The sequence below is a fragment of the Lipophrys pholis genome (genome assembly GCF_963383615.2).
Source record: "Lipophrys pholis genome assembly, chromosome: 19".
Classification (NCBI taxonomy): domain Eukaryota; kingdom Metazoa; phylum Chordata; class Actinopteri; order Blenniiformes; family Blenniidae; genus Lipophrys; species Lipophrys pholis.
This window is the reverse complement of record NC_137647.1, coordinates 4,855,736-4,872,695: the sequence shown is the minus strand read 5'-3', so window position 1 is coordinate 4,872,695 and position 16,960 is coordinate 4,855,736. Positions and strand designations below refer to the sequence as shown.

Sequence of the window (16,960 nt, the reverse complement as noted above, 5' to 3'; positions counted from 1 at the left end):
GGAAGACCCCACCTCTGCAGAAAGAAATTTGAATTTACGTAATTATCTAATCATGTTTCTGTTTAATTAAATATACAGTATAGCTCTGCTTTACATATGAGAAGCATCAGAAGATTCAGCTAATTGATCACAGATGTTCCATTATTATTTTTCATCACTATCTTAATAATGTCAAATGTATGTCTGCAATGCTTCTGAACACTTTTATATGTCTAAATCTACACAACTGATCCTATTGTGAGGAAAATGGCTCCGGTTACCTTCTAGATCAGACGTTGGCTTCTTGAGGCCCGGGGGCCGTGTGTGGATCTGCCTGACCAGCCCTCAGGGAAAATCCTGACTGAAAAGAAAACGACTGTTATGACATCTCAAATGGTCATATCTGTAATGCAGAGCTCGCAATTTTTACTTTAAGTGAGACAAACGTGTGACGAATTCCATCGGTGGAATTTAAAATGCATGTCGACGCAGGCAGCAGAGGGCGCAGTCTAGTTTGGCCTGTAGTTTTGGAGCGTGGAGCGGCAGGATGACCTGCGCTGAAGATGGCAAAGCTCCAGCTGTGGCCTCAATTTCCCAAATACGGGGAAGCTCCCTCCACTTTCAAATCGGAGGTGCGGCAGGAGAGAAAATAGTTGACAAGACCAAAACAATCTGTAAATATTGGAAGAGGGTGAAGCCCTACAAAAACAGTCCAACCAACGTGATGCAGCATCACAGTGAGAAGCTGCAGAAGCTGGAACAAAGGTTATTGACCTTTGATTGTTTATTGAAGAGAACGTTTATTACCTTCACCAACGAACGATGGGGGAAGGTAATGTTTTTGTCTACATGTATTTATTTATTGATTTGGATGCATGTATTTTACCAACTTTTTACAAAAACTATTAAGCCGGATTGCATGAAATCTTCAGGGATGACGTGTCATCATCCAAGAACCAATATTTTGATTTTTGGACGTTAACAGCGAACTGTCCCCCCCCCCCCCCCCCCCCCAAAAAAAACCGAGTGAAATAATGTCCAATACAAAGCGGATGGGAGAGGAACTCAGGGATCCACAGCGGTGACCTGTCAGCTGTGGGATTCGCACCCACAAACTCAAAAGTCCACTTCTCTTACCCACAAAAAAGATTTTTAAAAAAATGTAATCCTGATTTCAAAACCAATACTGGGAAAGCAAAAGCGACGCAGAGCAACAATAGCTGATTGGATGATTCTCAATTTAGCAAAACTCAAGTCAACTTATGTCTCGGCCCTTTTGGGTAAAATGAGTCGCCCACATCTGTTCTGGAGGATCAACGTGTTCACAATGTTCACACTGCAAACGTGCAGTTTGAAGTTTTCCGCTTCACTGTTCAGGACCGTTTCAGTGACACAATGTCTATTATTAGGTTCTGGTTTTCACATGCAGCTACAAAGCTCGGAATTAAATGCCAGATTAAAAAAAAACAAGATAAACACTTTATAATTAGTTACACATCGTGAGTGTGTAGGCGTGTGTGTGTGGAGCGTAGGCCTTATGGGTCCCAAATGTTTCATATTAGCAAGAGTCCTGGTGGGCTGCATACATGAGTCACACACACACACACACACACACACACACACACACACACACACACACACACACACACACACACACACACACACACACACACACACACACACACACACACACACACACACACACACACACACACACACACACACACACACACACACACACACACACACACACACCGCAGTGTGACATGTCGTGGCTATGCAGATGATACCGTGCTGTGGGGGTGTACCTGCTGCAGAATAAAAAGGACGTCTCTCAGAGGACAGAAGAGGAGGTGGAGGAGACACAGCCAGATAACCACCCAATTATAAAAGGATTTTCAAACACACGTTTTTCTCCCTTATTCAATGATATATTTATACGGATGTCAGTTAAAACTCAAGCCTGGAGGTTTGTAATCTGAATGTCTCTTAAAGAAGGATGTTAGTGTGGATTGCTTTTTAAATTATATAAATTTTTGTGTCCTCCTTTAGCGCTTACCAACATTGTTGCAGTTGCCATAATTACTTCGGCCACTAGAGGTCTCTATAATGATTGTACTGTAACTGGTCCCCTACTAATCTATTTCTATACAACTGTTAAAAGTTAGAGTCTCATCTGCATACAGTCATAAACCAATTTGTCCAGAAAGAGGTCAATCAAAGCAAACTATTTGTAAAAACGCACTTTGAGTCCTGGAGGAGTAATGGTAGAACTTAAGATTCTGCCTATAGTGCAGTACTGCAGCCAAATACTATACGAGTACCTTGTACTTTTTCTTGAAAGACATTTTTGTCTCTGGATCCTAAAGTTGTTCTACGTCGTCACATTGGATTTCCATTAATTGTGGACTTCAGGTAAAGACTTATGTAATTAAAACACGACTGCAGCATTGCGGCACTGCAGCAAAAAAACCCCAACTAATTCCTACAGTCACGACATGGCTTTTTAGAAAAGGTTATTTTTGAGGGGGGGGGGGGGGGAGTTAAGGACAAAACAAGAGACTAAGAGAAACAAAGACACAGACATGTAAGTCGGTCTGTGTTTGGAGCCATATGCCTCAAAATGCAGCACGTCTCAATAAAACATGGTGGCTGGTTGTTAATCTTTAATAGTTCTGTCCTTGAGAATTAACTCAGATGAACACACATGTAGGGCACCACACACACACACACACACACACACACACACACACACACACACACACACACACACACACACACACACACACACACACACACACACACACACACACACACACACACACACACACACACACACACACACACACACACACACACACACACACACACGTTGATAGGAGGAAGTATGTCTGGATTCTGCAAAGAAAAAGAAAAATACAAGAATACAAATGTGAAGAAAAAAGAAAAAAACAAAAGGGAGGAATACAATTGGGATTAGGATGAAGAGCAGCAGGAAAGAAAGGCCCGTCGGGGGAGTCCCTGGCAAGCCTGGCATTGAGCGATGGTTCAGGGGCTAATTCGATAAAAAATTTATGTTGCAAAGCTGGCAGGAAGGTTTGGCTGCTGGTCACAGGCTCATTTGCAACCCGCAATGTGGCACAAGAAGAAAAAGCAGAGCAATTCACACAGAGAAGCTTTTATTCCTCTGGATTAGATCAGATTATGTGACAACAACTGTCACGCAGTGCTTGGAGCGTCTCCGGTATCCCTCCGGTGACGATAATAAACTCTGGATAAGTTGAACTGAGCGAGCTCTCCGATTAAATATCCCATAATGAATCACACCATGTCCCTCCTTCATGTTGGATCAGTGAAGCAACCAGCCAGGTTTTCATTATTCACAGATTTCCTGACCTTCAGCTCTTCCTGCCTGCCACTCACACTTTCTCTGAGCGGTCAAACTCTGCCACCTGGTGGCCACATTATCACACTGCACTAGAAAAAAACCGACATTAAACAAGTTAGAAGAGTATTTACTGAAGTAAAACTATTTTATGATCCTACAAAAAAAGTCTCATTAAGGTTAAGTAAGGGTTGAACTGTTAGTTGAGTAAAAGGTAAAAAGAAAAGGTTGTAATACACAAGTTTAATCATTACTAATGACATCGATAGTGATTCAATTTGTATAAAAAGGTGGATTCCAATTAAAACTTTGATTTTGGAGTAATTTGTTCTGTTCAAACATAAACAGGAAGTCTTCATATACCTTGATAACTCCTGAAGGTCACATATAACCCTTAACCTTTCTTTGTGGAGAAAGTGTGTTTTGGTCCATGTACTTTGTTTTACTCCCCCAAACAATGCCTTTTGAGGTTGATTAGTAAATCAAAATTGCTGCAAAAAGGGAGTCTGAGTATGTGAGATTACATTTGCTCTGTGACGTACTGGTGACATACTGCATATTCACTGGCCTTATGTTTTCTTTGAAATTTTTACAATTTAGTTCATTTCCTGGGCCTTTATGGAGGCTGTTCTCTGTCAGTTTTAGACAATGGGCATTTTTTTTTTTTTTTTTTTTTTTAAATCAAAAACATGAGGAGATTGTATGTTGTACCAATACAACACATATTTGTGTGTTGATCATGTCGTGCCAGACTATGTTTCTCGCATCCATCCATCCATCCATCCATCCATCCATGCGTCTTCCTCCATCAGTCCGCATGGGACGAAATGAAAGTATGTCTCCTAGTGGTCACCAGAGGTATTGCAGGTGGAATTCCATTCAAAGTTCTCAGTTTTGTAACATTTTTAAATTTCTCTCTCTCTCACACACACACACACACACACACTGAAGTTGGTTTCCTCCTGGAAGTTGCGTCTGCATCTCACCTAAAACTACAGCTTGCTATGAATGTGAAGCCGACTTCAACACATTTAAGCTCAATAAAAGTCTGATCACATTTATTGAAGAGGATATTTACCTTTGGATAACTGAATTGTCTCTATTCTATACTTTTCATACATTTTGTCAATTTCTTCTCGATGTCAAACCGTAGCAGAAGTGTTTTCTAATCAGTTTGGCGCATAATTTTTTGCGCGTGTTGCTTAAATAACTGTTATGTACATGTGGTTCAGACACTATGGACATTTCTTTTGATTTCTGCAGTGAGATTTTTTATTTATTTTTTTTTAATCATAAGAGACAAGACAAACCAGGTGTAATGGACTTTACAGATCAATAATTCCGTTAAAAGATATGAAGGCAGTCTTTTTTTGGTTCATCTGCATAATTAGCACATGCTTTATTACCGTTATTCTATTAACTCTCAGTTGAGAATAAATCATCTTAGTCTTGTATTTCAATCAGATTTTGAAATTTTAGAGTTCGGAATCATAAGCAGCACTGTGATCAAGTAAAACCAAAAGCAGATTATATTATTGTCTTTGAATTTTATGTTTGTTTTTATAAATAAAAGTGCTCTTTCTCGTCCCCTTTAATTACACGAGTTGTCACCATGGTAGTGTTGTTTGTGTGTTGCCTCTTGACGAGGTCGTTATTGTAAATGACAACCTGTTCTTAACTCACCTGGTAAAATAAATTAAAAAATTTAAAATTATGAGGCCATTTGTTCACTTCTTGGCCATTTTTCTTAGATTGTTGTGCTTTTGTTTTGAAAAGTCACAGAGAGGATTTTGCAGGTTATGAGGAGAATTTAGCAGGTTTTGATCAGTCAAATGGTGAATTTATCAGGTTTAGTAGTCACCGGGTAAATTTCGCAGGTTTAGAGAAGAATTTTGCAGGTTTTGAGGAGAGACAGGCTGAATCTTTTTAGGTTTGGAAGAGTCATATAGTGAATTTTGCAGGATTTCAACAGTCACAGAGGGAATTTTGCAAGTTTTGAGCTGAAGTTTGCAGGATTTCAGGAATCACGGTGTGAATTTTGTTGGGTTTGAGGTGAATTTTGCAGGTTTTGAAGACTCACAGTCTGAATTTTGCAGATTTTGAGTTGAAGTTTGCAGGTTTTGAAGAGTCACCGAGTGAATTTTGCAGGTTTTGAGGACTGACAGGTTGAATTTTGCAGATTTTGAAGAGTCACCGGGTGAATTTTCAATGTTTGAAGGACTCACATGATGATTTTTGCAGATTTTGAGTTGAAGTTTGCAGGTTTTGAATAGTCACCGGGTGAATTTTGCAGGTTTTGAGATGAAGTTTGCAGGTTTTGAATAGTCACCGGGTGAATTTTGCAGGTTTTGAGGTGAAGTTTGCAGGATTTCACGTGTCACCGCTTTTACTGTTGCAGGCTATGAAGTGAATTTGGCAGCTTTTGAGGAGTCACTTGAAGAATTTAAGGTTTTGAGGACTAATGAGCTGAACTTAGCAGGTTTTGAAGAGTCACCGGGTGAATTTGGCAGGTTTGGAAGAGTCACAGTCGCGCAGAACCGGACGAGATCTCGTCGCTCGCAGCCGAGCTTCCAACATACTCCTCACCAAAGATGGCGATTTGCTGAGCGCTCATGGATACACACATTTCTCGGCTAGTTGTTATCTTACCCGAAACGCCTACTCTCCAGACACATTAAGCGCCCAGCGAGCAGCTTTTTCTCCACTCGAAGCCCGTCTGACGCCGGCACCATGCAGATCACGCTGAAAACTCTGCAGCAGCAGACGATTCAGGTCGAGATAGACCCCGAACAAACGGTGAGTGGCTAACGGCTAACTAGCTCCCGGATAGCTGTGCGTTAGCTCGTCGCGTCTGGACGCCGCCAGCTTCACTTCACGCCACGAGCGCGGGAGCGTCTATCTGCAGGGCGCGCGTGAAAGCCTGACCCGAAACCGCACGCGCGAGGAGCCACAAAGCGCACGCGAAACGGATAAACAACAAACGGGAGCCGACTTGGTTAATGCTAGCAGGCTACTAGCCTAGCAGCTAATTATCAAAGTCATCGCGACGCGGCTGCAAAGCTTCGTTTCAAGTTTCTGTCGCAGCTATCAGGCGGATAAGACCCGCAAGCAACACCGCACGTGGTTTAAAACATATTTTCTCCCCCGTTCATGACGGTGCCGAGCTGTCTGCCACAGCCTCGCTGCTAATGCTAACACTAATGACACTGCCAATTAGCCGGGGAGGTATTAGCATGCTCTCATCTTCAAGGTGCGAGGACAAATGTAAAGGATCGAGCTTCACTTAATTAATTCTGTTCATTACCATCAATTATTACCTGCTGCCGGCGTCCGGGGATCGTTTCATGACCATGCAGTTCAGGGCTGCCAACTTTTATGCTGCAACCTGGAGTGACATTAATTAGCACACACACTGGCACAAACACCTGAATGTCAATCATCTATATCACATTTGGCTGCTTCAGATAAAAGAAAAATCATAGTTTGGATGGTATTCTGTTTCTAAAGATAAGATAGGAGTCTTAAAATATGTTCAATCTTTCTTCATTGTGTTCAAAATGATAACGTGATCATAAGAAAGTACCTCAGATAAACCCATTGAACATATTTAGATTTGATTTACTGCCGGGGTGAATAAGATGAGAGCGGGTCATACAGAATCGATATGCGTCCCCACCCTCACCTCCGGCTCCAGGAATGAGATGGCACTGCTCCCACAGGCGTCTTCCAACATCAGATTGTTTAGTGGCTTTGCTTCATAGGTGTAGGAGAACGTCGGAGAGTGTTCGAGGTCGGGCTGTGACCCAGCGGAGAGGTTAGATCACTTCGAGCCTTGAAAACGTCTCGAGTATCTTTTGAGGAGCTGGAGGAGAACAATCTGTGCATATCCATTCATCTTATTGGCTTCATGAAGTCTGGAAGGAAACACAATGACAAGATCCAGACTGGACAACAAGATCTTTAGTGATCACAGAGACCAAATTGATTTAGTTTGAAGTAGAGATGCACCAATACCAGTTTCGAGTCCGATACCGCACGGAGTACTCGTAAAAAGCTCCCAGATACCACATGGCAAGTACAACGTGACGTCATCCATCAGCATCGCGGAGGCTGGGCAACACATAGCCTTGGCGTATCGTCTGCGTATTAATGACATTTAACAAGTACTCACATCGGTACTCGGCGGGTAGCTAAAGGTTAGTACTTCAAAAAAGTGGTATCGGTGCATTCCTACTAGTTTTAACAACCAGTACATAATTGCCAACAGGATATCTCCAGTCCTCATTTACAACATTTTCAAGACAAAACAACGCTTTTATTTTTGCTCTTTATTCACACAAAAACGTTCTGCAAACTGCTTCCAAAGTACAACTTTTCTGAAACATGCTCTACGAGCACAGTCAATACTTCTTCTGCACACGTGTGAGTGGATCAATAACAATAGAGGATTCCAGTTGGAGGATAACGATGTCATCTGGATCACAAGTGGAGACAGAGTGGGCGTATCAGACAGTTTAAAGGAGCTTGTTTACATTGTTTTGTTCCCAGTAACAACGTAAACTAATGACAAGCAAACAGCAGCATATTCAGGGCGATCATTTTCAAAACGTGCGATTGTGAAACTTTTCTAGAACCAAAATGCAAAAATGATGCTTTCACGTATGTCAGTGTGACTCATCCGGCTCCGAATGTGATCCAGTTCAGCTTTAAATGATAAGATTCCCTCGATTTGTTAAGTATTCCATGCCATTGCATGTGAAATCATTCATATTTGTGATGACAGCCTTCAACAAGCTTCTTAACTCAGGGTGTCAAAGTCTATCTCTGCAACCTTTATGACCAAAAGAGTCGTTTTTCCAACAAATCAAATTTAAGTGGAGCCACAAAACACATTGAACCTTTAAAATGAGACAAACATATCTTCTAAAGTTTCATTTAGTTTTGATATATGAACATAAACATCTCTTTATGTGGCATTTATAAAGTTTCAAATACAAGTTAGAATGGTCAACGTTTCATAATATTTTCATCTGTTTCTGTATCTGATTTTAGAAGTTTCAACATTATAATTCTGATTGAAAACAATTAACCAAAATCAGTCTTGTGTGTTTTTTGTTCCCCCAATTTTAAGCTTTTATCTTTTAGAAATCCTAGTCATTTTAGGATTATTTATTTAAAGTCGTTTTAGCAATGTTTCCCCTCATTTTAGCTATTTTAGTTGTGCTTTAAAAAAAAACCAAAACTAAACTTTGTGTGCATAAAGAAAATGAAAACAAACTATATGTTTATTTAGGTATTATTTAGTGAAAACTCCTTTTCAAAAAGTTGCTGTGTAAATATGAAACTTTCCTGAAACGAAACCACAAAGCGGTGCGTCTTCACCTGAATCGTCTTCTGAACGAGGCCTGAATCTCTCCGGTGAGCTGAAGGAAGTTTCTCGGTCTTGGGAACTTTGAGGTCACAGACGATGCGTCTTCCTCCCTCGTGGTTTTATAATGTCAATATTTTGTACGTTCTTTTGATTGTGCCTCTGTTCACACACTGTCCACTCATGTCCATGCAGTGTTCTTGGTCACGCTTGATCATTTATTTAATTTTCATTGCCGAGTTAGACTGCTAAACTGAACTGCCCTGGCTGGAATGAATAAAGTCACCTGATTTCATTTGATTTGTCCGGTTCACTATCTCGGTTATTTGCAGAAGAAAGAGGAAAGGCTTGTTGAACGTTTGAAGTTTAACAATCGTCGGTAGAGTTCTCACTTGTTGGGGAAAACAAAGAAAAAGATCTCACGCTCACATCCAGGTTCACTTCACACTCCCACTGTTGTTGTTTAATTATTATTTTTTTTAACACTGGGCCGGAAGATGTGAAGGAAACGCATGCTGAGCAGCTGCTGGGACGTATATCTGCTACAAAACAACCCTGTGTGGGAGCTAAATGCTAACAAGGTGCTCGTTTGGTTATTGGGGGATTTTTACCTGCTGAGAGCTTCTAAAGATCTATTCCCAGAGCAAACGCTGAACTTCCAGGCTGGAGCTTCATGTTTCCTTGACGACATTGGGGTGGGGGGGTGTCAGTCATGTGGTACATATTTTACCTTTACGTGGAATTGGAATTATGATTCAAGGTGCCTCTCCATACTTAACACTTTTAGTTTTTAATCCGGATCAAACAGGTGTAAACATTTATTACGCTGTTAGAGCCGATTCTATTATTTCTAAGATTGAGGCTGAACAGATTAGCAGCGGAATGATGGATTTATCGGATGAAAGGGTGATGGAGCTGCCAGAGAGTACAGGAGGAAAACCTCGGATAAGATTCATGGAGGCAGTGAAGCTGGTTGGCGACTCCTGAAGAAGATTGTTCGAACTTCATCTGAACTTCAGCTTTCAATTTGATGGAAATTACCCCCGGCTGTTATTGTTTCCTCTCGAACAAAGTTTATGTAATTAAACAGCTTTGGATCTTTGACCTGAAGCACTAAAAGAAAAAGTTAGGTATGTTGAATTCCCTCGTTTTTTTTTTAATCCCTGTCCGCAACCATGAAGCACCTGAAGCTGTAGCTGGGTTCTGATCATGAAACGGAACACATCATGACAGAACAAATCAAATGTTACGATAAGTTACAGGAAGTGCACACTCCCTATGTGGTGAGAAGTACCGTTGCTAAAAATTTTTAATTTCTTGACAGTTTGCCATTGGGCAAGGTCATTCACCCACACACATTCTCTCTCTTACATTGGCGTGACAGTTTCTACCACACAGTCGCTGCTCGACGTTTTCAAGTGAAGACGCAAAACTTGAGTTGTGTTTTGGGAGTTCGTTTACGCGACCGTGCTCGGGAGTGGCTGAAAACGAAACTTTTTTTCAAAACTGCTCCCAAGGTGGAACTTTCCCAACAACGCTCCGACTGCACCTACGTACTACATTCATTGTTTTTCACCGTTGCCGTGTAGATGCCAAACATTTCAGAAACGAAAATGCAAAAAAAAAGGTGTCTGTATAAAACGTGTTTACTTCTAGAGAAACTTTGGCCAGTTCGGTCGCGTACATTCAGAAATCAGACGAGGAAAAAGGAAACACGTGAATTAATTCAGGCTGAGGGGGAAAACGACAGGAGTTCAGACTGGACGGCCCTGATGCGAGGGCAGCGGGAGGATCGTGTGTGTCTGGTGGCCAAAGCCGATGACTCCTCTTTTACGTTTCAGGTGAAGGCCTTGAAAGAGAAGATAGAAGCAGAAAGAGGAAAAGACAACTTTCCAGTATCTGGCCAGAAGCTGATATACGCCGGGAAAATCTTGCAAGATGACACGCCAATTAAAGACTACAAAATAGACGAGAAGAATTTTGTTGTAGTCATGGTGTCTAAGGTGAGATCCTGCCCTGAAGCTTCCCTTCGAGGTTTTACTCCAACATAACCTGCTTTTTTTTTTTGCGAACCCATACCAGGCTAAACCTGCTGCTGCTGGTGCTGCTGCTACTGCTGCTGCAGCCTCGCCGCCGGTGTCAGAAGCCCCCAAGCCCCCTGTACAGGACTCCGGCTCCACGTCGACAGCTGCCCCGACCACGAACCCGGCTCCAGCTTCAGCCCCTACCCCGACCCCGACCCCAGCAGCTGTCCCCATACCTCCCGAGGAGGGCAAACAGGAGCCGAGCGCCGCAGCCACAGAACCACAACAGCCAGCCAGGTACAGCCGGCCTGACAGCTGGAATGATAATTAACATACTATTATTATCCTAAAACATTGAAGCTGAACTGCTTTCAATCAGCGTAGCGTGAATCCAGGAAAACTGATGGTGGAAAAGCTACTTGCTACTAGAAAAAAAAAACCAAATCTACCAGATAAAACCTCAAAATGAGCAAATTTCAGCTGTAATCTACATCTGCACAGCTTTTTTAGAGACATCAGGAGCAGAACCGGAGTGTAATATATGCGAGTGTGGAGACTGCGTGCTAATAGCAATTAGCAAGACAGAACGACTCCTACACACAAAACCTGCTGCTTTACTTCATGTGTTTTTTTTTTCTTTGGTTTTTTTCCCCCCCCAATAGTGAGGATTGTACTGACTTGTACCATTAAACTGCTTGGTCTGATTGTTTGGCAGCTCCAGTGGTGGGGGTCAGGGCTTGGATGCCTCCTCGGCGCTGGGTAGGTAACGCATGCCTCCTTATTTACATGGTTCACATGACCTATGCAGACAAGTACAGTAGAAGCCCCCCAACTCTGCTACCTGATGGTGTAAATCCTCCTCTGTCAGATGTCATTCCCGTTGTAGGTTGAGGACTTTACAAGGCTGCAGTGCAAACACACACTGTTTCTATTATTAGAGTGTGATAAAAGCAAGCCGTACCTTGTTGTATGGGGATTCCCGTGTGGTCGAGTCATACGCACCCAGAAGGATCTGGAGAGGCGTTGCGTTGCTATTTAAGCCTCCAGTTTAGTCCTTTAGGCCACGTTACAGTCTGCATAGAAAGATTGATCCGCACAGAAATCACACATTGAATAACTGAACCGTAAATATGTCTGAAACACAGTCGACTAATTTCTGTTTTAATCTGTTTTCAAGCTGGATCAGAAATTGACTTAACATGTGAGTCACCGATAGTAGATTCAGTGTTACTTTCAAAATCACATTCAGATTGTTTTCCCACGAGGAAACTTGTGACATGACGCTCTTGTTGTGTGGGGACTGAAGCTGTGACGGGACATTGTGGGGCGGAGCCTGCCACTAACCGGCCGCCTGTCGCTTTCAGTGACCGGCGCCGAGTACGAAGTGATGCTGACGGAGATCATGTCCATGGGCTACGAGAGGGAGAGGGTGGTGGCCGCGCTACGGGCCAGCTACCACAACCCCCACAGAGCCGTGGAGTACCTGCTCACTGTACGTCGTCACACACACACACACACACACACACACACACACACACACACACACACACACACACACACACACACACACACACACACACACACACACACACACACACACACACACACACACACACACACACCCCCTCCATTATTAATGTTTACAGCGTATTAAACTCTGAGCGGATGCGTTTCATTACAACAAACAAACAACAGCACCCACTAGTGGCCCAACACGATAACTACACTGTGTTCCGTATTTCTGCTGTTGCCGTGTAAACATGAAACTCTTCTGAAATGAAAACGCAAAAACCTGAAATGTCGTCGTGTGAACAAGGCCTGAGGAACTCTGCGGCCATGCCTCTAATAATCCTGATTCCTACATCAGTCTATTATAAACACGAACTCTACTTTGGTCTAAGATTCTTACATTTTGTCACATTTATCTGCCGCCGCGCTTTAATCCAGGCCTCCGTGTGATGCCAAGGAGACTCGCAGAGCTGCGTTTCTCTCCGAGGCGGAGTGAGTGAACGTCCCCCGGTGCAGCATGAGTCATCAGAAACTCCACTCAGCTTTCCAGGATGAAAACAGACCAGAATCTGATGAGGAACTACTGTGCTGTTTGAGCATCATGTAAATGAACAGTGAGGGTGTCGACACGAGAGAGGAAACCGTGGAGCACATTGAAATATAGGGAAGGAATATCAGGAAATTGTTCCTCTGCATCATCAGGACGTCATTCGGGGAGCCGAGATGAGAAAATCCAATCTCGAAGGCCTCGTTTACACCACAATGTTTTTAAATGAAATCTGCATTGCAACTTTGAAAACGTTCCGTTTTCTGGTGGAGAGTCTCTGTAATAACAATCCGACTGGGTCGTCTGTCCATACGATTGTCCGTGTCCTCCCGTTGTTAATGTTTATTGCATATTGTTCCCTGTACACGTGTGTGGTTGATTACAACAACAAACGGCACCCTCTAGTGGCCCGACATGCTAACTACATTGTTTTCAGCATTCCCACAGTTTCCGTAGAAACGGACATCGTTTTCAAAATGTCGCCGCGTAAACACAAAACCTTTCTGGAAGGGAAACGGAAACTTCTGACGTGAAGTGACTATTTCCGGTGTGACTGACGGCCGTCTTGTGTTCCAGGGGATCCCCAGCAGCCCGGTGCAGGAGAGCAACCCCCCCCCAGCGCAGGCTCCCGCATCTGGCCCCACAGAAGCCCCGCCCCTAGCAGAAGGTACGACACCCAAAACAGCAGCAGCAGCAGCAGCAGCATGAGCTCGTCTCTCACTCTTTCTCTCCCGTCTCCTATCGAGTCACTCACTTACCTAAGACATTTAGAAATGCGGCTGCTTCGAAAGGGCAGACGGTAAATATCTGACTCACTGTGACTCAATAGGAGCCGAGTGCATCTCTGCCACATGCCGCGACAAACTGTTGTCAAACTTGTTCACCATCAGTTAGTTTGTTTATCAGGACCCGCGTAGAGATCTGTCTTTATGCTAAACATGTAGCCACGGGCACAGACGCCCCAACTAACATTACTTCTACTGTTAAAATAAAACTTTAGAGCTATATATATATAAGAAGATTTAATTTATTAATCCACCAAAAAGAGTTTTGAATTGAAAAATGTTTCTTGCTTTAAATTCTGAGATGTTGAGTGTAAATCCCACAACTAATCAAAAAAATCAAGCATTAAAAACTCTTTATGAGGTTAGAAGTGTGAACCAAAGTGTCATATTTGTTTAAAGAAAACAAAAAAACATAAATGTAACCCCTGGATTAAATATGAATACAATTTACTATAGTGTCAGAATCTCCAGATTCTCCCCAGACTTCACCTAAAAGTTGTTTAATTCTGGATCCAACACCTCGTAACTGGATACTAAAGACGATATATTACATTTTTTCGGCGAAAAATAGTTTTTACCAAAAAACGTTTTGTAGAAAACTTCAGATTTATTAATGAGTCATTGAACTTTTCCTCCTTTTTTTATAGGAAAAGAAAATTGAACGTCGCCGTCATATATAACTTTTGGTGTTTGTCTCAGTTTGGTGTTCCGCAGCTCTCGGTACCTAACGGAACGTTCTTTGTTCAGGAGAGAACCCACTTGCATTCCTGCGCACTCAGCCCCAGTTCCTGCACATGCGACAGGCCATCCAGCAGAACCCGGCGCTGCTCCCGGCGCTGCTGCAGCAGCTCGGCCGCGAGAACCCGCAGCTGCTCCAGGTGACGGCGCTCGCGCGCAATCGACCCCGAAAACCCCGCTCGCCGCCTTCCTCCGCCGCACTGACGTAACCGTGACGTTTCTCACCCCCGCAGCAAATCAGCGAGCATCAGGAGCGATTCATCCAGATGCTGAACGAGCCGGTGGGCGAGGGCGGCGACGTGCCGGAGGTCGGGGAGATGGGGGCGGCGGGGGAGGAGGGCGCGCCCGTCAATTACATCCAGGTCACACCTCAGGAGAAGGAAGCCATCGAGAGGGTGAGCGGAGCGAGAGGGTGACGCACGCACACACACGCACACGCACACACACACACACACACACACACACACACACACACACACACACACACACACACACACACACACACGTATCAGGAACTTGTGGTATTGAAGGCCTGTCGTCTGTCGCAGTTAAAAGCGTTGGGGTTCCCCGAGGCGCTGGTCATCCAGGCCTACTTCGCCTGCGAGAAGAACGAGAACCTGGCGGCCAACTTTCTCCTCAACCAGGGACTGGAAGACGACTGAGCGGGCGGGACGGATCGCCCGCCACTTTCCTGCTCCCTCTCCCCCTCTCCTCCTGTCCCACCTCCTCCTCCTCCTCCCCCCCCCCCCCCCCCCCCCACTTTCCTCCCCCTTTCCTCAGCTCAGCATAAAAGACTGCACCCCCCCCCCCCCCCTCCCCCAGATTTTACTGTACAGCTACCAACCTCATCTCGACCCGACCCGGAGGAGGAGGCGCAGGGGGTGGCGGGGGTAGGAGGTGGGAGACGGGGTTTAAAGGGTTCCAAGTACACAAGAGGTGGAGGTTGTGTGCAGGAAGGCCAGGCTTGATGGAAATCGGGGGAGGGGCGGGTGGGAGGTTGTGCGAAGAAGGAAAAAAAAAAAAAAATTGTGGAAGAATTACGAAAAAAAATCCACGTGAATTCCAATGGAATGTGTGGGGTTTGTTCAGGGGAGATTCTATCATTTGATTTTAGACGCCGCTTTGTGAACATTTAGGGGAAACTGGGGGTGGGGCGCGACCGGGAGGGGGAGGGGCCAGCGGGAGTGCGTGTGTGAGTACGTGTCCACGTATGCCTGTGCAGACCGATGCGACAACAGTTGAGCCGACAGGAGAGAGAAAGAAAAAAATCAACAACCATGAAACAAATAAACGTAATCCAATCTCGCATCCTCTAAAAGTTCTGTTCATGCTGTAGGCGGGTTGTACGGAGGCGCGCTCGCTCCTCGCCGCACCTCCACCACATTATCAAGAGTGTGTATGTGTGTAACTGCTTTGTGTATGAGCCTCACGTATGTAAGAATGAAACTGGCAGAAAAAGAAGCGTGCCGCCCCTTTCTTTCTCTTCTCTACTTTAATGTGGGGAATCCAAATGTTTTCACATATCATCCTCACCTGTCCACTCGGAGTCCCTGAAGCACCGTGCCTGCCTGTTTAGGCCACCAAAACTTTTGTTAGTGTTTTTTTTTTTTTTTTGTATATGTTGATAGCTGCTGGTGCTAATTAACGTTACCTGTCGAAATCCTGTCTGTCGGGCTTCCGAGCTGCGGCGTGGGTCGGTTTTTGAAATTCACATTAAGAATCTACAACCACACGCTTCAAAACTACACAACCAAAGTCATGTGATCCCCGCACTTTAGGTCCTTCTAGCAAAAACGTATTGGCAGATGATTCTGAAAGTTCTGCCCGGAGAAAACTCCACATTCGCGCACACAGGTTCCTGAACGCGATTTCCATTCAGGCTCCGTTTCGGCGACGGCGTTTTCAAGTTTCAGAGAAGTTTTTTTGCGTAGGCGCGGAAACGTCAAACGGCGAAAACGATGTCGCCAGCACGTTTTGGCCACTAGTGGGTGCCGTTTATTCTTGAGAACTGAAACGTGGCGCAAACGCTGGAAAAGTTTCACGAGAGAGGATGACAACAGGGCAACTTGCCAAGTGTATATTTCATCAAAGGGAGGAAAAACATGCAGAAATATTTGCAAACGCAGCATTCGGTAGCCGATTGTGGCATTTACGATCCGCTCCGGAGTGAATCTCAACTCGGCAGAATTAACAGCAGGTTTAATTTCCAAATGAGAATCGATGAACAGAATCGTTAAGCAGAATAAAAAAAAAAAAAAAAAAGGAATCGGAATCGTAAAAATCGCATAAATGTCCCATCCCTGACTGGGAGACGGAGCCCGGGCGTTTTCAGAAAGTTGTGTTTTCAGTGTCTCCGAGCGCCGTTGTCGTGGAAACGGACACCCAAAACCCAACGCAAGTTTTCTGTCTTCACTTAAAAATGTGGCGTACACGAGGCCTTTCAGTTCTGGGGTTCCACACTGACGTGTTCGGGCTGTATAGATAAACTTCTCATGCTTTCTAAAAGCTGCTTTCACTCAACTTTTACGCTTCGGGTCCAGAAATGGGATCACTGCAGTAAGTTTGATGCTGGTAAATAAGATCCAGATCGAGGCGGAACGTCTACCTTACTGCACCGTCGCATGA

General features: G+C 44.1%; 1 protein-coding gene across 1 annotated transcript; it reads left to right on the top strand.

The window, feature by feature from the left end:
* Positions 1-5,893: 5,893 nt before the first annotated feature.
* rad23aa (RAD23 homolog A, nucleotide excision repair protein a) lies at positions 5,894-16,632 on the top strand. The gene is made up of 9 exons (XM_080488565.1): positions 5,894-6,160; positions 10,574-10,735; positions 10,815-11,053; positions 11,472-11,515; positions 12,121-12,248; positions 13,389-13,479; positions 14,345-14,475; positions 14,569-14,730; positions 14,884-16,632. The coding sequence occupies exons 1-9, from the start codon at positions 6,095-6,097 to the stop codon at positions 14,995-14,997; spliced, it is 1,137 nt and encodes a 378-aa protein (XP_080344691.1). The 5' UTR covers positions 5,894-6,094; the 3' UTR covers positions 14,998-16,632.
* Positions 16,633-16,960: the final 328 nt, after the last annotated feature.